General features: G+C 39.1%; 1 protein-coding gene and 1 pseudogene across 2 annotated transcripts in view; one reads left to right on the plus strand and one right to left on the minus strand.

Annotated features, from left to right (window-relative positions):
* Nucleotides 1–447: 447 nt before the first annotated feature.
* Nucleotides 448–589, plus strand: LOC112621959 (annotated as a pseudogene).
* A 983-nt stretch (nt 590–1572) lies between these two features.
* The window catches only part of TPK1 (thiamin pyrophosphokinase 1), a 396830-nt gene continuing 374588 nt past the window's right edge, over nt 1573–23814 (minus strand). For both annotated transcript variants that reach the window (XM_025380408.1, XM_025380409.1), the window contains one exon: nt 1573–2359. In XM_025380408.1, coding sequence (XP_025236193.1) covers nt 2241–2359 — 119 coding nt within the window. In that variant the 3' untranslated portion in view covers nt 1573–2240. The remainder of the gene's footprint in view (nt 2360–23814) is intronic.

Consider the following 23814-nt stretch of genomic DNA (forward strand, 5'->3'; position numbering starts at 1 on the left):
ACGGTGGGGTAGCACAGAAAGAGAAAGACACACTTAGGTAGTTTTAAGGAATGGGAAGGGGGGAAATATAGTTGTCCCTTGGTATCTGCAAGGACTGGTTCCAGGACAACCTCTCCAACCCCCAACCTGCAGATACCAAAATCCGTGGATGGGATACTTAAGTCCCTGATATAAAATGATGTGGTATTTGCATATAACCTATGTACATCCTCCCATGTATGTTACATCATCTTTAGATTACTTATAATCCCCAACACAATATAAATGCTAACAGCTGTTATACTGTATTGTTTAGGAAATAATGACAAGAAAAATGTCTGTATGTGTTCAGGACAGATGCAACCGTTCTTTTCTTTACAAATATTTTCAATCCATGATGGATTGACTGAATGTATGGATGTGGAACCCACTGATATGGAGGGCTGACTGTAATAAAACCAGCACGTAGTGCTGTATGAAAGGAGAGGTTAGCACTTCCCTTGACAAGAATGGAAGAGGCCCTCGGGCCTGTCAACATGTGTATGGTTAAAACCAGCACCTAATTCCTCAGTAGCCTGGCAGGAACTGGGAATGGTGGCCTATGTTTTAAGAGAACTCCTTCTGTAGGCCCCCAATGGCTACAGCCTGATACTCAGGTGGTAGTGTGAGATAAGCCTCAATGCTTTTTTTTTTTAATCCCCTGTCCCCCAGTATTTACTAAGGTTCAGGAAACTATATTCTTTTTTGATAAGTATTCATTTATTAACACTGGTAACATTTTCAGGACAAATAGAACATGCATTCTTTGGTAGTAAAATTTTAAAATCATAGATATACTTCTTTTATATATTATGAATATATTTTGAGTAAGGAATATATAACTAGTCTTCAGAAACTGAAGATGGAAACATGGCTGAGTCTCAACCTCCAGTCAAGCAGAAAGTAATGACAAGTGCCGAAAATGCCACAGTCACGTGGGTCACTGCTTCTTTCATTCTCTACAGACAACGTGAGTCTCACACTGTCATAGCACCAAAAAGAAAAGTTACTGTCACTTTTCTTATAGCAACATAGGGATTTGTGTACATAAAACACATTGGACAGGTTCTCCTTCAATCATGATTTGTATGTCAACAGTTGGTTTCATAAAACATAGAGAAAGGTGGAAAGAAGACAGAAGATGGTCTCTTTACAAAAGAAAGGTGAATACATTTTGATGCACCAGGTTGTTTAGGCTAAGTCAGTAACTGTGTGTATTACCAGCCCTATGATTGCTAAGTGTCAAAATTTAGAATTTCAGTGTGGGAAAGAACCTCAGACACCATCCGTCCAACCCCTTCCATTTTACAGCTAACGAAAGGGGTCCGGAAACTTAGGTGAATATCAGACTAGGATGAGAACGTAGGCTTTGGAGTTAGGCTCCTTAGTGTATGGTGTTCATGTATCCCCATAGACAAACTCATTTTCTGGTAATGTGAGTACACTTCTGGTCTTTGAACCAACAGTTTTTCAGTCTAAGCTATGTCAGAAACGAATTTGATATTTATGCTTGTTTCCTCTGCACAGCTTTTTCCACCTAGGTTGTGATGTTGGGGGGGTTAATGTGTTAGTAGGGCTCCATGAATCATCATTTATCTTTCACATCATTTCTCTTTGCTTATAATAACTACCTATTTTTAAATTTGACAATTAGGTCAGTGATTCCTGATTTATTTTAAAAAGACAATACCAAAGACAGTAATAAGGTCAGAGTGACCTGATGCACTTATAACACCCCAATCTGAAAGGAATTTTTTTTCAGTAGAAGATAATATATATCTTATATAGAAAACTAATACTAAAAGGTACTCAGAGGTAGCCCTTGTTGTTAGACATTTAAGGATGTTCTAGACTCCCAAGAGGAACCTCAACAATGATCTCTGCTTCAAATTAAAAACAATTTTCTAGGATAAATGGAATTATTAATAACATAAGAAGAATAATCAGTACTGAAATGTATAGTGGAATGATTCCCATTAGGTTCCAACCAAATGTAATGGAGCTTATTTGCTTTCTTAGCATGTATCTTTCCCACTACTATAAAATTGAGATCTGCCATTTATGTTACCTGTATTATTTAAACACTAACATCTTTAAACCCAGTGGGCTTCCCCTAGAGAGGTTTAGATTCCTGCAAACCCAGGTGAATTGTTCTTATTGAGCAATGAACCGTTGAGAAATGAGATATGGCAGAGGCACATTTATGGATGCCAGTCGACAGGTTAGTTTTTGATGGCCATGGTCCAGAGGAGTGGGTGGTCAGTTTCCACAGTCACAACACCAGACCCGTCATAGGTATTGGAAGTACTGACCAATGTTCCAAAAGCAAGCACATCATTTTCTGTAAGAAAATAAGGGAAAAAAATTAGTAACTATTTCTTTTTCTTCCTCCAGTGTAGATTAACTTTGTCACTTACCAAAAAGCAAGTAAGCACACACTTTGATAAAAAATATATAAATGGGGAGTAGGTGAAATATATGATGTATGGCTTTAAAATGGGAAATTTCTATAACTTGCTGTAAACATTCTTCCTGGAAGTGGTTATTGGCCATTTTGGGTTATATATCATTCTCAATATTAAATTTTATTAGAATCTTTTCTTTTCCTTTACTAATTACAAAACCAAAACCTGTATTTGTAATGTGCTACTTCCTTCCTTCCCTGGGTACAATTTTAGTTTCTCTTGATAATTCAGAATTAAAATTTAATATAAGTTATTATACTCTATAAAGATATAGTTTTAGCTTCAAGTAGAAATGATATGAGACAGATAGAAAATTACCTAAAAAATGCATGTGATTTTGGTCATTGTTTTCTCATAAAGTAAGAAAAGCCAAAGCGAATACAGCTTACATTCTGTAAAAATTAATAGAAACTCAAAGGTCAAAGCCGACTTTCAAATGTGTAATCTTGAGCAAGTCACTTAAGCTCAGCTATAAAGTGAGGGCAAGAGATGGTAAGATAATCCTTTAACCTACTTATCAAAGTAAAAGGCTTATGAATTAAGATTAGAATTTATATATTTCATAAATATATACATATACATATTTTTTATTCTCTAACAAGTTAATGCCTAGGCACAGATTGGTAACTTCACATCTCTTTGCTGATACAGGAGCAATTCACTTCATAACATGACTCTAAACTCACAACTGTCCTATAGCTTGGTAACCAATATTATTTTCTTTACCAAAATTCAGAGAGAAAAATAAACAAATGTTATGGAGCCCAAACTATCAGAGTCAGAAGAGGGTCCTTTGCCTTCAAACAAAACCTATGAAGTTATACACACTGCTTTGGGGGAAATCAATCAATTACAATGTTCACTTCCCACTAGAGGGAGCCTCCTATCTTTCTGAGGAAATCTTGAAAAGGCGATTTAAAAATTCAGGAAAGGTACTGCAAGATAATCTATTGTCAGTATTACCAGTTCACACAGCTTATTTATTAAAACTCAAACTATTTTTCATAGTTGTTAATGTTTTTACTAATGCAAACACAAAAGTAAAACTACACAGTAATACAGAGTGAACCTCATGTGAATATTGCCCTGATATGAACTTCAATATAAGAAGCTCTTAACTCTTGAGTCATTTAGGACTTCTGTGAGATGATGTTTCTGAACACTGGTGATACACACAAAAATATGTATTGATCTAGACACTGTTAAACATAGTTGGTAGATCAGGGTGGTGATCTTTGAGGGATTCACAGCAAAGTCAATTGACATCTCTACCTCTCTTGAATGGTGGTCTTGCCTGGAACCTAGGTGCTTACCAAGTACTTTCTGAGACCTATCCCAGGCCTAGGGTTTCAAGCTTTTCCCAACAGCCAAGAGGGAAGGAGTCAGGGAGCACTTTACACCACTTCATGGTGAAGGCAATTTAGAGTGCTTCAGCAGGCCTGCCAACTTTAAAGTGGAAACTCCCTTGTGAAGACCCATGCATGCACAACCCACCTGAATTTGACACATACATTATATGATTCAAGAAACTCAATTAAAATCCTAGTTTTTACTTAGGCCCAAAGAACAGGAGTACAAAATTGTGCTTCAAGTTTATAGCTGCATATAAATTATTTTCTGATTTTTGAAGCCAGACTATGGATTTCAGAATTTCAGAGGTAGCTACCTAGATTATACATATTGGGTTTGCTAAGACACTGTTGTAACCTAATTAATTTTCAAATGGGAAAATAATCAAAGTGGTTGTATTTGGGCATAAGACGATGCAATTTTTTTTGGAAAGAAACATTTATTTGAGTTAAGCAAGGCCACTGTTAGCCATACTTGTAAATTATGTTTTTATTTTATTTGATAATATTTAAACTTCCAACAAGACCAGTTATGTTACAATTAATTAAAGATAATAATTGGTTTGGATTATCTCTAACTTTATAGAAAGTACAATAAAAATGATAGAAAACTAAGATGAGTAAGTTGAGAGACAAAGTCATGAATTTTAATTTACTATGTCATTACAATTATTTTGGAATATATTTTCTTCAAGTCACAGAATCATTTTTGGACAAAACCTTAAAGTGTCCCTTAGAAAAATAAAAAAAAAAAATTTAAGAAAAACATTTGAAATTATGATGAATTTCCTCCACCTCAAATATCTGAAGGCCAATCATGACGTAAGTACATGAAACTAGTAAAGAGACAGCTGCGTACAGATAGCAGAAAAACAAATTACCTCTTCATTTCTACCCTAGAGGATTTGATCAACACTTTAGCTGGCTGAACTATAGAAAGTCCGATTTGGATTTTTTCCCGCATTGTTTGCAGAGTAGACTATAGCCAACCATAGTTGCTCAAAGACAACCAGTCATCAGATCAAGTCCCGTTTTTAACAAAAGGCAAAAATAAAAGTTATGGATCTATGTGCAAGCTTATAAGCAACCATACTTTGTGTGATAAGCACATTAACATAGATTTTACAATTTTCATCCATTATCTCAGGCTGTTTCCTTTCCCAAAGGTAAGGATGAGAATTAGCACTCCATATTCCATTGTTTTCAGTGATGTCCTCCCAGCTTTTCTCTAAAGCTGGAAAGACAGGGGACTACAAAGCAAGAGCCGGCAAATTGGTAGAAACCAATTATTCAACTCTTTTCAGTTAGTGGGGCCATTTGTCCCTGGTTTCCTGCCCATCTTTCCTCCACAAGGTACATTAGTGAACTGTGGCTCCTTGGTTGGAGCTGGAAGCGTGAAGGAGTACTCTGCAAGGCCTCGGATGCTTTTGGCACTGAAAAACAACAGTGGGAGGCATTCATTCTCTGTGCACCTGCATGACTTTTCTGCTCAGGTGCTTTTATAGAAAAGGCATCTCTCTATCAAAGAGCATGACTCCATCATGATGAAGTTAATAAGTTAGACCTAGGTTCAAACCCCAGCTCTACCATTCACCAGCTTTACAAACTCAGTTATTTAAACTCCTTGGCCTTGTGTCATCAACAGTAAAAATGTAGAAAATATCTACTTCACAGGGAAGTTGTATGGATTATGTGGCCAATCTTACATATGATACATATTCAAGAAATTTCCATCTTCTTTGCTTTCTCTTGTTATCCTGCCGATAAAATAGATCAGGTTTGTCTTTTAAAGTTAACAAAAAGAGAGATGTCATGAGCTGAACAATTAGCAAAGGCCTGAATTCAAGTGATTAGTTTATAGCCAGCTGAGAAGTAGAATGAGGTACACTCGTAACTTTTCCAGGCTAGCTTTTGTGAAATACTTAACGTCATTTCAGGTGATTCCTTGGCCTGCATATACATATGCATTTATTTAATAGATATTAAAGTCTCATTCTGTGCCAGGCACTAGGGTTTAAGGATGAGTTTCTCTGCCCTCACTAAAATGAGGACTCACATTGTAGTAAAAGAGAAAGATATACAATCAAACCCAGTAGATAGGAGAGAAGCATGAGGCGGCCCAAGGAGGGCAGAGGTGCCTTCCTGGCAGCCAAGATGGGTTGTGTATTCAAGAGGGAAGTTAAGCCTTTGACAGTGGGGGGGGCTACTGGCATCCCTAGAGGCCCGCCCACTGGCCTGGCTTCCCAAGAATCTGTAGATTGACACTGGTTCTTTTGTAAAAATAAATAAATTATTTAAAAAGGCAATGGAAACATTTCTAAAATCAATAAATCCTGAGGGAAAAATGGAGTGAACTAGCTTTGCCTGGGAGGTGCTATTTGAGATGGGCATAATCCTCATTCATTCAAGATGTGATCTGAGTCCTTACAGTACACCAGGCACTCAGAGCATAGCTGGGTTTTATCTTCCATTTAGAGATGAGGAAAATGAAGCTCAGAGAGGCTAAAATCACAGGCTATGACAATAATAAAAGTTGTCAGACACTAACAAGTTAGTAAGGGAGGTTAAGGTGATTCTTTGAAGAGCTCTAAAGAAGAGACCTGCTGCTGGTCTGTTTTCCTGAAGTACAGAGCTGTCTTTCGGCAGCTTGACAGAGACTTAAGGAGATGCGTTAGTGAGAGCCTAAAAATCACTCTAAGACTTAATGAATACTTTACATCTCATATAGACAAATGCTTAATGAACCCATTATGATGAATCTTAAGGCTCCCTACTATTCTGGAACATTAGGTTAAGTTCTGAGAGTTAAGTTAGACATATTAGACATCACTAACTATTTAAGGCATAATGGGATGACTGTCTACACTCACCATTTACTTTCTGAGGATTCTTAGCCCATTTGGAGAAATGGCAACACATTAAAAAAATATGACTCAGATTTCATTACCAGGAAAAGAAAACTATACTGTCTGTAACATCAGTTCACTATTATAGGTCTTTACCATTTTAATTTTTGACAAATATATTTTTAAAAAAGGTCCTTTACGTACACACATGAGGCAAAAGATTATATTTTAAAAATTGCTAATTTATACTGTAAAATATGAATTCTGGGAAATGTTATTAATGAATTTGTTTCTTATAAAATGGCATTTATACTTATGGCTGCTCTTGAAAATTTTCAAAAATAAAATCAATATGTTGTGTTTTCACTTTCTTGAAGTCAAGAATTCAAAGTAGTCCTAATGTAAAGCTGTGGAGTACATGCCTTTTGTGTACTTATATTTCTATTAGAATCTCAGGAAATACAAGTTTGAGACCATCTGTAAAATAAATATATTTATTTATCTCAGCACTGCCAAATAAAAATAAGTAATTCACAAATCTAAATTTTCTAATAGCCACCTTAAAAAAGTAAAAATGGGAAAAATGTTAATATCTTTTTTATTTAGCCCAATATACCCCAAATCATTTTAACATCATCAATATATAAAAATTGAGGTCTTTTACATTCTTTTTCATACTAAGTCTCTGAAATCCATTTACAGCATGTCTCAACTTGGACAAGGCTCATTTTAAGTACTCAATGGCCACACACAGCTAGTGGTTACTATACGAATTGAACAGTGCAGTTCTAGGTTATTGAAGTAGGAACTATATTTATGATTCAATTATCTGCTTTTTTCAGAGGAACTTTTTTTTGGTTTGATTATACAGATACTAATTTTCATTTCATATATAGATATGCAGTCACAGAGTCCTAGGTTATAAAGAGAACATTAAATTCAAAGTGAGCACATAATATCATTTCGAGTGATTTAAACATGATGTGAGTGGATCAACAAACACTTAAATACTTCACATGTGCTCAGCAGCAAGACAGACTCAGTCCTCTGCCCTTCAACTTGAGGGCTGAGAACTATCTAGCAGGAACTATAGAAAGGACAACCAAAAATCCCAAATCCAAGCAAACCTAATTGAAAATTACCAAGAGAATATATACTACATTCTATAAGGTATAGAATAAATAGTTGCCTGCCTGGACATGTGGCAAATAATCTTCCTTTTTTTTTTTTTGAAGGGGGAAGGAGTTATTTATTTTTATTTTATTTATTCATTTATTTCCATAGGTTTTTGGAGAACAGGTGGTGTTTGGTTACATAAGTTCTTTAGTAGTGATCTATGAGATTTTGGTGCACCCATCAACCAAGCAATGTACACTGTATGCAATTTGTAGTCTTTTATCCCTCACCCACCTCCCACCCTTTCCCCCAAGACCCTCAAGTCCCCAAAGTCCACTGTATCATTCTCATGCCTTTGTATCCTCATAGCTTGGCTCCCACTTATAAGTGAGAACATCTGATGTTTGGTTTTCCATTTCTGAGTTACTTCACTTAGAATAATGATCTGCAATTCCAGTACTGGGTATCTACTCAGAGGAAAAGAAGTCATTATACAAAAAAATACCTATAATCTTCTAATTGTACTTGCAAATAATCTTCTAATTTTTCTTGTAATTACAAATAATCTTCTAATTGTACTTCTTTCTCCCAATTATTACTTTCTCTTCCCACTCCTCTAACCCTTGTGAAGGAATAACGGGTGAACCTTAATTGCATATAATGAAATGTTCAAAACAAAGCAAACACAGTCCCTCTTCCTGGCCCAAATATCCTGGCATGGCACTTAAGGCCCTTTGTCATCTGGCTACTTCCTACCTGCTTGCCAGCCACTCTCTGCTACTTGCTATTCCTTGAATAGATCAGGAATTTCCTGCTTCCACGAAAATTTTTGACATGTTCCCTCAAGGAACAAACTGACTTTTCTCTGCATATTTCATCCTTCAAGTCTAAACTCAATGTCACTTTCTACCCTGTACCACTCTTTGATTCTCCAACTGCTACAGGCCAAATTAAAAATTTTCTTTTCTATTTACAAATGACTTGATTGCTTCCCTGGAACACACTTTGTATTTAAAGCTGACTATTTAGATGCCTTGTCTCAACCAGGCAAAGTACAGAGTGAGCTTGAAACATCTTGTTCCAGAAAGCAAGCGAGTACTCAAAAACAGATGTAGACCTGTCAAAAGGACACAAGGACTGGAACTAATTGGGGGCATTAGAAAAGAATCCTGAGAGAGAGGCATTATAATATATTGAATAATGAATTGCCAAAAGCAGGTGGAGAGAAGAAAACCTATTCTTTACAGAAGAATGCCAACTACTAAAGGAAGGAATGGCAGAATTAGAGAATTAGAAAGGCACCATTTGCAGCCACCAATGTTTAGGCAAGAACCATCAATGGATGGATGCTAAAACTACTGGGTAAAATGTGGAGGAGAAGGATAGAACCCAGTTCCAATGTAGTACTCCACGTATTGCTTTTAATTTCAAAAGAAAAAAAGGTAGCAGAGAGATCTCATGAGTCCAATCTTAGCTAAATGATCAACCTTAGCATCACCAATAAAAGGTCATACTGATATCATGTGCCTCCTGCTATGATGCTAGGGATGAATACAACATCACCCATTAATACTTTTGGCCAAAAATGCCTGACCTGAATTGAATCATGGGGAAACCACAGACAAATGCAGAATGCGGGGCAGATGACAGGTTAGTGGGCCTGAACTCTTAAAAGCTGTCAGTGTCATGAAAGACCAAAAAAGTGAAGGGACTTTTCTAGATTAAAACAGACTAAACAGATATGACAACTAAATACATGTTTTTTTAGTAGACTCCAGATTTTAAAAAGTCATAAAGAGCACTACTGGGACACTTGGGGAGTAAGAATATGGACTGTACACTATTATTCCATCAATGTTACATTTTGGGATTAGATAATACCACTGTAGTTATGCAGGAGAATGACCTCATTCCTAGGAGATACAACCTGAAGAATTTTAGGTGTTTATTATTATCATGTCTCCAACTTATTTTCAAATAGTTCAGAATGTAATACACATACACTCATACTCTCATATTATATTGTTTAGAGATTTGTCCCTGCCCAAATCTCATGTTGAATTGTAATCTCTGATGCTGAAGGAAGGGCCTGGTGGGAGGTTTTTGGGTTAGGAGGGTGGATCCCTCGTGGCTTGGTGCTGTCTTTGAGATAGTGAGTTCTCTCAAGATCTGGTCATTTAAAAGTGCATGGCACCTTCCCCACAATCTCTCTCTTGCTCCTGATTTCCCTATGGGGAGTGCCTGCTCCTGCCTTGCCTTCTGCCATGGGGAAAAGCTTCCCGAGGCCTTCCCAGAAGCAGATGCTGGCACGATGCTTCTTGCATTGCTTGCAGAACCGTAAGCCCAATTCAACCTCTTTTCTTTTCTTTTTTTTTTTTTTTAATTATTTTTATTATACTTTAAGTTCTAGGGTACATGTGTATAACGTGCAGGTTTGTTACATATGTATACCTGTGCCATGTTGGTGTGCTGCACCCATCAACTCGTCAGCACCCATCAACTCGTCATTTACATCAGGTATAACTCCCAATGCAATCCCTCCCCCCTCCCCCCTCCCCATGATAGGCCCCGGTGTGTGATGTTCCCCTTCCCGAGTCCAAGTGATCTCATTGTTCAGTTCCCACCTATGAGTGAGAACATGCGGTGTTTGGTTTTCTGTTCTTGTGATAGTTTGCTAAGAATGATGGTTCTGGAGAGGATGTGGAGAAATAGGAACTCTTTTACACTGTTGGTGGGATTGTAAACTAGTTCAACCATTATGGAAAACAGTATGGCGATTCCTCAAGGATCTAGAACTAGATGTACCATATGACCCAGCCATCCCATTATTGGGTATATACCCAAAGGATTATAAATCATGCTGCTATAAAGACACATGCACACGTATGTTTATTGCGGCACTATTCACAATAGCAAAGACTTGGAATCAACCCAAATGTCCATCAGTGACAGACTGGATTAAGAAAATGTGGCACATTGGCCGGGCGCGGTGGCTCAAGCCTGTAATCCCAGCACTTTGGGAGGCCGAGACGGGTGGATCACGAGGTCAGGAGATCGAGACTATCCTGGCTAACACGGTGAAACCCCGTCTCTACTAAAAAATACAAAAAACTAGCCGGGCGATGTGGCGGACGCCTGTAGTCCCAGCTACTCGGGAGGCTGAGGCAGGAGAATGGTGTGAACCCAGGAGGTGGAGCTTGCAGTGAGCTGAGATCCGGCCACTGTACTCCAGCCTGGGCGACAGAGCGAGACTCCGTCTCAAAAAAAAAAAAAAAGAGTTCCAAGACATTTGTGTGTTATGTTGAGCTTTGAAGATTTGACATTTGTGTGTTATGTTGAGCACACAAGCTGGATTTTATAATCAGAGAGTTGNAAAATGTGGCACATATACACCATGGAATACTATGCAGCCATAAAAAAGGATGAGTTTGTGTCCTTTGTAGGGACATGGATGCAGCTGGAAACCTCTTTTCTTTACAAATTACCCAGTCTCTTAGCAATGCAAGAATGGCCTAGTAAACATACAAAGAAATAAATGCAAATGTAGAAAAAAATGTTAGCACTTGGTGAATCTAAGTGAAAGGTATACAGATTTTGCTATACTGTCCCTTCAGTTTTTCTGCAGGTTTGAAGTTATTCAATATTAAAATTCCACATTACAATCTGGGGAAAAAAATTGGGCAGAAAGGCTAGCAACTTATGAAGGGAAGTGTTTCCCTCTTGGTTCACCCTTGGTTTCCCTGAAAGCTGAAGTAATGCCATCGCAAAGCATTAAGAAATGTTCATTGATTTAAAGTGCATCAAAATAAATCCAAGTTGGAAAAAAAAAAATGTGCCAAATTCAGGAAGAAATTATCTAGTCGATGATATATCTGCACTGCAGCTTCTTGGAAAAGCATAGAGAGAGATGCTGAGCACACAGCCTGTGTGTGGTGAGGACCCTTCCTTTGTCAACTCATTGAAGCTCACCAAGGACAGCCTTTACTTCCACTCATTGATGCAGGAGGCCCTGGAAATTAACGTGCAGTGTCTACCAGAACTTCTTAGTGCTTGTGAAAATGATAAGAGCGAGACTTATTGTTATGCATGTCTCTGGTAACAAGCCATCAGCTGTGCTTTCTTTTTGGGCCTTATCTCTCAAAACCCTGATCTGCTAAGACTCCTCCCAAGGTGAACACTCATCACCTCCCTCTCCTGACAACTAATCCTTCCTTGAACTCAATGTCCAAGGAAGGGCTATTATAATTCTGTTTGAAACTGGCTGCATTTATCTTCATCTCTCTTGGAAGTCACATTTCCCTTGCCCTTGGATGAGGGCTGGAAGACATTAGAAGGCTTCTGATGTTCAATTATTCTTCCTTCTCCGCATTTTCTGTGTTATGACTCAGCCTGTTGATCGAAAAACAATTAGACCAGGAAAATGCTGCTGCTTGGAGGAGTCAAAACTAATCATGCCAGCTAGAAAATGTTTACAAAGATCATCACTTTCAAACATTTAGCCCTTTCTAAAATAAACAAAATCGTTATTTTTATTTGTTAAAGAGAATTCCCTACTGTATTATGTCATCAGCATGTTCTACTCATAAAACGCCCCATGTTCCAGTTAAAGAGTCAATCAGAGCTGCTTTAAGAAAAAAAGAGAAGCTTACTGGGCTTATAAAATAAGAACCACAGTCCAAATCCACAAACTGTGACCTATTTGCATTAATTATTAGTGGTAAAGTGAATGATCTGTGTAGAACTCCATGAAAATTTTCAGTGTGGAAAGTCAGTATCACATTTAAACGTGTGTTCAAAGAAGAGAAAGGCTGTCCGCAGGCTGTTCTGAACTGATTTACTTTGCTCTGTTGCCTTCAAATCCTGTGTCTTGGTGTTGCCTCCTGTGGACACTGGCCTGCCCCCAAACCATTCCACAGGGGTGAGAATTATGACCTGCAGATGCCAAAGATGACTGAGTCGCAGTCATCCTCATCTGTTGCTGCCCAGCTGTAGAGCAAGGCAAGTCATTTTGTACGGTGGGCCTCAGTGCCATCCCTGAAAACAGAGACTTGAACTTTGCACTGTCATATTTTGACTTCTGTTAAAAGTCCCTCAGGTGACCTCAGCATCCATATGTAAAATGCCAATAACACCTGTCCCCAGTTATCTCTAATACTGCTATTGTGAAGATGAATGAGTTAAAGTCTGTGAAGAGCTTTGACTTCTCCAGGAAAGTGTTGAAAATGTGTTGTATTATTATCATTTCATCTGCACTAAGGAAGCTTTAAAGTGGCATTTGCTTCTATCCTTCAAATGTCAACGGAGATTATTACAAGTACATCGAACAAACAGAAATGGCATAGAAAAGTGAAGAAAGAGAGGAACATGTGCGGTAGCACAGTATGATTACTTAACATCAATCTCAAACCTGCAGGTGGTATCTATACAAATAAGCTAAAGAGACATAATCCATGCCCTTTTATAATTTACCAGTCAAGAGTGTCTCTGTGAATCTGCTGTGATTCCAGGGGCTGCCAGATTCGTGAGTCGTTCATTGCTCAATAGAACTCTTTTAAATTTAATTCAGCTGAAGTTTTACTTTTATCAGATGGTGTCAGAAGCGGGATCCAAAGTGGAGCTTCTAGCGACCCCCAGCAGCGCTGAGTGAACACGCAAGGTACCTGCAGGACCCACTGTGTCCACTGATCTCTCACAGCCGCTGGGGATCATGGGTAAGCTCCCCGTTGGATTTTGGAGCTCCACTGATCTCTCACAGCCGCTGGGGATCATGGGTAAGCTCCCCCTTGGATTTTGGAGCTCCACTGATCTCTCACAGCCGCTGGGGATCATGGGTAAGCTCCCCCTTGGATTTTGGAGCTCCACTGATCTCTCACAGCCCCGCTGGGGATCATGGGTAAGCTGCCCCTTGGATTTTGGAGCGCCACTGATCTCTCACAGCTGCTGGGGATCATGGGTAAGCTGCCCCTTGGATTTTGGAGCTCCACTGATCTCTCACAGCCGCTGGGGATCATGGGTAAGCTCCCTCTTGGATTTCCAAGCTCCACTGATCTCTCACAGCCGCTGGGGATCATGGGTAAGCTCCCTTTTGGATTTCCAAGCTCCACTGATCTCTCACAGCCGCTGGGGATCATGGGTAAGCTCCCTCTTGGATTTCCAAGCTCCACTGATCTCTCACAGCTGCTGGGGATCATGGGTAAGCTCCCCCTTGGATTCTGGAGCTCCACTGATCTCTCACAGCTGCTGGGGATCATGGGTAAGCTCCCTCTTGGATTTCCGAGCTCCACGGATTTGTGTTTTGAGCTCTCTGAGTTTCTTTGAGCAAACTTCTGATCCAAACTGGGTTTGGAGTCCTGACAGAAACTGGCCTGGGTCCAGGAATGGATTTGATCTGGGAATTAACTGGCTTGGATCCAGTTAGAGGCCTCTTACATCTGGCTGGGTCAGAAAGGAACTGGTAGTAAGCAGTAATATTGCAGGAGCTATAAAATGTGGCTTTTGAAACAATCAGATTTTTGTGTTATACCCCTTTGTTTCATTTTTCTTACACTTAGGAAAAAAAATCACCGGCTAAGTTAATCAAGAGAACCTGAGCGTAAGGCCAATACTTTAGGTAAAAATGGGATCCTTAGTTTCTGGAAAACCAAGTTCTTTCTGGCTTACACTTTAGGCCTGGGAGGCAGTGAAGTCTTAAAGAAACAACAAAATCTTACTAAAGATAACCTACACTGGAATGTTCCAAATGAAAAACAATGCATTTGAAGTACATTTTAAAAACAAGGGCTCTCAGTAAAGTCCCTTTTGTCTAAGAACGGGTTTGGCACTACAACATGTCAACTGCTATTTTCTTTGGAATAATCTGCCTTGCACTCTTTGCTGATAACTGTGGGTGACAGAATTAGGCATGTACAGGAGAGTGGGACATGGGGAGCTTTTTCCTCCCTAGAAGGGGAAACTTGAGAGATGACGGGACTGCTGGAAAAGGTCCCTTCACTATCTAGAAGCAGCTGCCTGAACATTTTTTCAGTGTCGAGGCAATGGGTGGGTCTTTCTCTGGCCTCCCTAATCATTTAGCCTTCCCCACCCTGCCTCAGGCAATGCTTGTCTCTCTCTCTCTCTTTTCCCTTTCTTATCTTTTCTATTATTCAGGGAAACCATCTTGCCCAGAGACCACAGGTTGAAACTCCTGGTCGGAGGTTGGATTAACAATGATGGAGCCCAACCAGGGGCAAATTTGAGCCTTGCCAGTTTGATATTGGGTGCTAATCAGAGTAGCGAACGTCTATGTTTTTGTCACACATAGTTTACTCTGGCCAGAACAGAAAAAGATAATTTTCCTTGCTGATGCGGCTTTGTCCCAGCGCAATGGTGTGCCAAGCTCAGTCACGAGGGCCGCTCAGGGAAAGAGAACCCAGAAGCCTGGCATGCCGGCAAAAGGATAAGAATTTCTTACCAGTCGGATTTCTGGCTTCTCTCTCTCTGTGCAAACGGTTGACTGAATGGTAAAAATCACTGTTTACTGGCCGGGCGCAGTGGCTCACGCCTGTAATCCCAGCACTTTCAGAGGCTGAGGCAGGCGGATCACGAGGTCAGGAGATAGAGACCATCCTGGCTAACATGGTGAAACCCCGTCTCTACTAAAAATACAAAAAAAAAAAAATAGCCAGGTGTGGTGGCGGGCGCCTGTAGTCCCAGCTACTTGGGAGGCTGAGGCAGGACAGGGAGCCGAGATTGCGCCACTGCACTCCAGCCTGGGCAACAGACCAAGACTCTGTCTCAAAAAAAACCAAAAAAACAAAAAAACAAAAAAAACTGTTTATCTCCATCTTGTTTTATGTCCTTGGGGGCTTGACCTTGTTACCATGTGGCAGTACTTTCCCTTGGTCTCTGCCTTCCAGGAAACAGGAATTTTAGGGTTTATGTCATAATTAGCTGTAAAAATTATCTTGAGTAGTTAAAAGCCTTTGTAAGCTCACAATGAACTACTCTGGATTCCTCCTGGGAAGAACAGTGAAGACTGCCCCGTGCCGTAGCTCGGGCTTTGTCCCTTCATACTGGTGGTCTGGTTTCCATTTCCTGCTTGTGAACTAAGAGCTTTCTGATTTAATTTCTGCATGACCTTGTCTAGTCTCTTCTCCTCCAGGTACTATCTTAAATTTTCCTTTCTCTGAGCACCTGGGAGGTTACCTTTGGTAAAGTTCAAAGGCCAGAAATATCGGAGTGAAGTTTAGGTACTATTAGAAGTCATTTTTCCATTTATCTGTGCTTGGGAAGATCTAGTCAAATTCACCAGATTGACTGAATCTTTGAATTTACAAAAAGCCCTTGTGAAGTTCTGAAAGATTTGCCGTGTAACTTCCTCTAAGATTCTGGCTCAATCTTGATCAATTCAGCCAGACCGATGGGTCCACTCAGGCCACCTCTTGCTGATGAAATTCCCGCTCCTCTCACAAAGGCATCTTCCCGGCTCTGTGTCCCTACCCGGTGCCCTGCTTTCCTCTTTGGCTGCGCGGCCCACTCCACTTGAGATTCCCTGTCACAGCGAGTACCTGCCACTCTAGCTCCTCCAGATCTCCTGCCACCCTCCTGCACCAGCCCTTCCCCGATCCCTGCTTTACCCTACGAGGGCCACCAGCGTGGCTTGACCTCCACTCCCTTAATAATAGATGGTCTTTCTTATACCTCAGCCTGAAACTGTGAGAGTCCCGAAAATGAAATCTCAACGGTCATGGTGGCTTTTCACTGTCTTGTGGAAAAATATTTACAACACAGAAATAGGGGATGAGTGTTTACCATCAAGCAGAATCCATTCAATCATATGGCTGTTTTTAGAACAGAATTTCATTTAGTGAGAGTCTGACCACTGCCTTTTGGGAAAAACATTATTTGATTTAAGTTCAAATGGCCTAATATTAACAGATATGATTTGTTATAGCAAAGGTAATGAAAGCAGTGTCTTAGACTTTGTCCATAAACCTATAAATATACATGCTTGCTCCTAATATATTGCATCATGACCTATTTTCATTTTTAATTTCCCCTTGCTGATATACAATAATAATATTTCATGTTAGGAATAGCTGTCATCTTCCTATATGAATATTCTAACAAGTCTGAAAATATTAGCCATTCTTAGAAACAAGCTACTTTAATTCACAATTAATATATTCTCTTTCTCGTTCTAGTTATAATAATCAATTTTTCAATACTCATTCCATGGACTTTTTCCTGATGACAGCCTGAACTTCTCTTTTTCCGATGAACCTTCTTTGCATTAACTATCTGCATGCAAAGTTGCATATTATTCCAGCCTCAACTTTATAACCTTTTACTTGGCACTTTACTGTATCATTGTGGAATGCTGACATGTGTAATACTATCTTACACATTAAATGTTCAAGTATTTTTTTTTTCTACCAGTTAGATTATAAGCTCCTTGTGGGCAGAAATATGACTTGATCTAACTTCCTTTATTATAGAATATCTAATCTGGAGGAAACCTTATCTATTATTTAGTTCAGTGGTTTAATATAGGTAACAGTGAGGCTGCTCCTACTTTAACCAATTTAAAGTGCTAGGCTCAGAGTTCTATTCACTTGACTTTACCTCATAACCAAACCAAGTTGGTTTTAGGGAACTGGCTAGGTCTTCAGTGCTTCAGAGAATGTATTTAAAGAGCCATGGATATAATACCCAAACACTTTATTTCAAAACAAGGAAACAAGTTAAAGATACCGTATTGACCTAGGATGCCCAGAACTAAAATTCAAGTCTGTTGACTTGTAGCTCAGTGTATTCTCTACTATAACAAAATCAAACTATGGGCCAGGCACAGTGCCTCCCATCTATAATCTCAGCACTTTGGAGGCTGAGGTGGGAGGATCACTTGAGGCCAGGAGTTTGAGACCAGCCTGGCAACATAGTGAGACCTCGTCTCTATATTAAAAAAAAATAATAAATTTTAAAAACCCAAAGTCAAATTAGGGGTTTAACAAATTGGTTGGCTCCTCAAGAATTTTTGGATTAGCTAAGCAGAGTTAAATGATTAAAACTACATACTGAATATTTGAATTGCTTGAACATGTGACTATGTTACCTATTTTTTCCTAAAGCTTAGTGATTCATGTAGATTGACTAACGTCACAGGCTTCAAGCCAGTGGCGAAATGGATCCAGAGGTTTCTCATCTTTGACTTTTGTGTAGGCTACTGACCACAGGACGCAATGTACTTAACTGAAGCACTCTGTACTGCATTTTCTTATTTAGAAAATGCACCAATTCCATTTATAAACCACTATCTATAGGAGTGTTTCTTTTGTTGTGTCAGCCATTATTTAATGAAGTAGTATTAACAGTGTAGACAGGGAGGAATGAGGAAATGGCCACACAGGCTTAGCTGCTAAGGCTTGGGTCAATACTTGGCTTTTAGTACAAACATTTTGCTGTATCGGTAGTAAACACATTAGATGAAAATTAAAGGTGAAATTTCAGTTAATCCACTTTCACTGCTGACATGGCAAGATTATTTCATGGTATAGAAGACAGGCTAACTACAGAGCCTTTATTTATGGTTTAGGAAAATAGACCTATATTGTTAGAGAAGAAAAAAATTCACTTGTTATGAATGGCTGTATTTGCAACTAAAAGAATATCAATATATCAGACATCAATTACACCCAAGATAAGATGATTACGAACTTTCTATGCAGAAAAAACATTCATTTTGAAGTATTTGGAGACAGGGATGGAGAGTGGCAATTTTGTTTTTATACTAAAAAGATCATTCCTCAAAAGCTGAGTTGTGCAGTTTGTACAAACTTAGATCATGTCAAAGCTGCAGGTTAGGAGGTCATATTTACTTGGTATGTATAGACAAATTTACAACTCTAATCAATTTGGTAAAAAGTCTACTAAAATCGAACGAATTTTTAAAAAAGCCTGTTAAATCACAACTAGTATGTATGTGTAGAAAGGGCTTGAGATAGCTTTTCTGTATTCTTAATTAAGAAATAAACAATCCTATATATTCCTTGTGAGTATCTAGCCTGAAAGACATGAAAGATACCTGGCTCCTCCCTGTTCCTTTGATGCCATCCGTGGTATCTAGTTGTTGGGGGTTTTGGGGGAGCCTCTGATTCAGACCCTTATGGCACCTTGTTGATGACTAAGGTGACTAGGGTCATACCTACTCATTGTGGTCCACTCAATATTGGATGGAACCCTCTTGATGGCTACCATTTTGACCTCTCACCTTTTTTCTCTTAATCAATGACACTCTTTGCAGGAAGCAATCTGGGAAAGCAGATATCCTCCCCCTTATTCTTCCTAAAACATCTGAACCATGTGGAGAAATGTGATGGATAATTACCAATATGCCTTTTTAGTGCTGTGCCTGCTGGGTGTTGGTGAATCTCTTCGTCCAGAGATGATGGACACAGTTGTGGTGTCTCACTGTTCTATACTTTGCTTGGAGGTGACTACAGACTGGCCTCGACTTGGCACTTGAGGCCATCGGATGTATCTGGAGTAACAACCGCCTCTGATCTTGGGCTTGGGGCAGCTTCACTTATGAGTACTAGCTATGAGCCTCTTAGGCTTCATTCTGTTAGTGCTGGAGTATCTCATTTTCCACTCATTGATGGAGTGGCAGTGATGTGTGTCTCCTCTTCTCTGAGTCAAAGAGGCATCTCCTACAGTACACGCTGCAGGCCTGTGGATTGATGCTGCGGTGTTGTAGGTACTTTTTGTTCTAAGCGTTAACAGGACTGACAATATCTATTTTGCCCCTTATTCCATAGAGGTCTTTTCCTTCCAAAGAAATCCAAAGGCATACACAACCTATCCCATACTCCATTTCCCTGTTGAGGGATGAAGAAATCATCTTAGCAGATTGTTTCTTTCCTTCTCGTCTAAGAGACATGTTTATATGTGTACATGGCAACAGGGATGAGGAACCTCCAGATTCTTGGCACCATTTTGGGCATCTGGACATAGCCCTGCCTCTGGTATAGGGCCTGGTGTACTTTCTTCCTTGCATCCTCCCAGGCATTTCACTGGAGAGTGATTGATCTCTTCTTGAGTCAAAATTTAAATATATTTCAACATACTAATAACTTTTATTTACTAAATTTGCCATTTAAGCAAGCCTTTATCTTCCTATGTTGCCCTAGTATTTATAATATCTGAATCGAAGAGGAATAGATTCTTGAAAAACTGTGCCACACACTCTAGCCTGGGTGACAAAGCGAGACTCCGTCTCAAATGAAACAAAACAAAACAAAACAACTGTGCCACAAATTCAGACTGCTTTTTAAAAGTAGTCTCGTATGGCTCTTTTAGTGTGCAATGCAAGAATAGTGCTATGTTTTAGCATGAGATGCTGCTGCTTATATAAATGACTTTATATCTCATGAAAAAAATCTATAAAATCAAAGTAAAAAGTTATCTTTACTCTTTTAAAAAAGCTCATATATTAACCGTATTGAACCTTATTAGACAGGTATCTACCAGGCTTAGTGATGTGAGCTCATGACTCTCAAATGCAGAACGTTAAGGCACCACAAAATTAATATACTGGCACATTCTGCAGGCAAAGGCATTAAATTTTTAACAGTACAATTGACTGTATGTGGTTCAACCTTCAAACATGTTGCTTGTGAATAAATGCAAAAGATACATTCTGGTATGTGATATGTGTTACTGGTTTCTAAAATGCAAAGATAGAAGGATCTACTTTCTGTTTTGATTTAGCCACAAATCCAGTGTACAAAGAATTTACTCAGCCTGGAAAATAGTTAAGAGGATAATAAGAAAATAGAAAAGTAACAGACTAACATCAGGACTAGGTTCCTTCAGTATAGCTAATTTATGACATTCGAGGCTTAAGAGATGATCATAATTACCATGCGAAAGAAAAAAATTACATTTTAAAATCCTGTCTCACTTTCAAAGGCTATAGAAAATGTCTACTTGGTGCTTTAATTGCCATTTTAGGATGCTTGAAATCTCTGTCCCTTTCTACTCCCTGGAAGTTTTTTAACACTTTGTAAAAATGATGAAAAAGGCCAAGTTTCTATAATCTACAAAGACATTCAAATGCTTTATTATGTGCAAGAGTAATTCTTAAGAGTAGGGAATTGTATATATAGTTTGAAAAAAAATCCTAAAATTGTAATTGTGTTACTTCCTTTTTAAGTACAAAATTTATTGTGAACATTCTGACATTACGTGTGATCTTTTCATGTTTAGTAAAAAAGAAAAAAAATGAGTCATGGGTTTAATAAAGGTAAGAAACATTGGCATAAGCAAGCATTCAATAAGAATGCTAAAATGTGCTACCCCAATCATTTTGCTACTAATTCATTACAGTAAGGGACTTGCCAAGTTCCACAGTTCAAGACTTTGACATTATAACAAATACCAGCAGGGCTCCTAGGCAGAATTAAGGGGTCAGTGTGTGTGTGCAAAATTAGGGCTTTGGTGTTATTAGCAAAGAACTGTATTAAAAAGAATGAAGGCTCAAGCCTGTAATCCCAGCACTTTGGGAGGCCGAGGCGGGTGGATCACGAGGTCAGGAGATCGAGACCATCCTGGCTAACATGGTGAAACCCCGTCTCTACTAAAAATACAAAAAGCTAGCCGGGCATGGTGGTGGGCGCCTGTAGTCCCAGCTACTTGGAGGCTGAGGCAGGAGAATGGCGTGAACCTGGGAGGCGGGGCTTGCAGTGAGCCGAGATCGCGCCACTGCACTCCAGCCTGGGTGACACAGCGTGAGACTCCGTCTCAAAAAAAAAAAAAAAAAAAAAAGGAATGAAGGCAACTGCAATTCTGTTCTACCAAATAAAGCTTTTTTTTAGAGATTCAAAAAACAAAAAAGCAATAAAGGCTATGTTACAGTTGTGCAAGGGCTGTTCTCAATTAGTAGAAAACAGTACGCCAATTTGAGAAACTCCATTAAAAACAGAGAATTCCATAAAGGTAGTACCCTAGTTATTACATTAAACAAAAGTATTAATGAGTATTATTTCTACAGTTTGTTCATTACTCAGAATCATGTGAGTCCAGGAGAGACTAGGTTTGCTCTGTTCTCTGTTATTCCTGTATACTTACCATATTCAAAGAAAATGTCCTAGTTATAGATTACAATTATGACATAGCTGACTTACTATAAATATTTATTGAATGAATAAATGTGTATCCAAATAAAGATGTCTGCTCTGCAAACCTTCATCCAGGCCCTGGGTCTATATCTCAGATAATTCACCCAGAAAGCCAAGACATAAACCCACACTCCTTTGGTATTTATTCTTCCTAAGCTCCCTGGTCAAGGGTCTCTAAATGACTTCAAAGGAGGCCCCTTTCCTAGAACTCAGCATTTCCTTAACTGGTGATTGCTGATTGAAGCACACCAACCCCAGGCTTTCCAGAATGTATTTAATATTGCTTCTAGGCCACCTGATATGGGTGTGTTCAGAAGCACTGGGGGAAAAGCAACACTGGGCTCAATGGCTAGATCCTTGCTTCCCACTTGCTCCTTTTCATAGGTCCCCCTGCCCTTTGAGATCACGAGCAACTTCAGATTACCTCTGTTTGACCCTTAGAATACCACGCATCCATGGATGGAGCTTTGGGAAATGCTACTGTGCTTCTGATACATTAAGTGTTTGTTAAGCTTTCACTTTAGTACAACTTTCATGTGAAAGTAATGATTCTTCCAGCTGATATCAAGGTGTTTCTCTCACTAGATGTAAAAACCACTTTCTATATGGCTCAGTGGTTTTATTACTGGTGGAAGCATCCCATTAAATTTTCTTATCAGGCTGTAGGGAAAAAAGAAATTCATTATGTGAAGAGAGACAAGGTAAGGGTTTACTATATAATCAATCAATGGTAACACACCCTTGTTTCTCTTATCAGGTAAACTGCCCCTCAAATATTTTATAGGAACAGGGGAATTTCTCCAATCTTAACAAATAATCCTAAAATATGCACACTCTGACATACCATTAATCCTAACATTTATCATGCCTTATGGTTAAACATTTATAAGGTTACATTCTCCTTAAACTTTCTTAAGCCTGTAAGCAGCTACATCGAACAACAGGTAAGTTTATTATGGTTTTAGACAGCTCTGTAGAGTAATTAATGAAGTGTTTAGGTCGATGTTTTGCATTACTCAAACTTTCCACTTCCAAATTCGATAAAGAAATTTGCAACATGATTGATGTAATGGCTACTTCTCAGGTCAATGAAAATGCATGAGCACTGGGTTCAAGTCCAGGCCTAAGCAAGTCACTTATTTCTTAAGTCTCTATCCTCTAGTCCATTGGTCTGAGAGATCTGGCCTGAAGTGCCACTTTCAAGTGTATTTGTCCGTTCTCACATTGCTGTAAAGAACTACCTGAGACTGGGTAGTTTATAAAGAAAAGAGGTTTAATTGACTCACAGTTCTGCAGGATATACAGGAAACATGGCAGGGAGGCCTCAGGAAATGTACAATCATGGCGGAAGGGCAAAGGGGAAGCAAGCACCTTTGTCACATGGCAGTAACAGAGAGAGAGAAGGGGGAAGTGCTACACACTTTCAAACAACCACATCTTGTAAGAACTCTACCTGGAGAACAGTTAAGGGGGAAGTCCGCCCCTATGATTCACTCACCTCCCACCAGGCCCCTCCCCTGACACGTGGGGATTACAAATTTACATGAGATTTGGATGGGGACACAGGGCCAAACCATATCACATAGCTTGGGTTTATCTTGACCAAGACTCAAAACAAGGTGATGCAGTTTCTTAAACTTTTCCTTTACTGCACAGGTTAAAATTACATGTTAATTTCTTAAATGGTATTTCCACAAATTCCCTTACTTCCATCCCATTACTATTTCCCGAGTCTTATCTGTCTCTCAGATTTTATATTCCTTTAACTAAAGGAAGAAGAGCTTCTAAAGAGAAGGTCATTTCAAGTTTCAATAATAATAATAATAAAAGTGGTAGGAAACTTTATGTGGACAATTTTATATGA

Source organism: Theropithecus gelada, chromosome 3 (genome assembly GCF_003255815.1).
Source record: "Theropithecus gelada isolate Dixy chromosome 3, Tgel_1.0, whole genome shotgun sequence".
Lineage (NCBI taxonomy): Eukaryota > Metazoa > Chordata > Mammalia > Primates > Cercopithecidae > Theropithecus > Theropithecus gelada.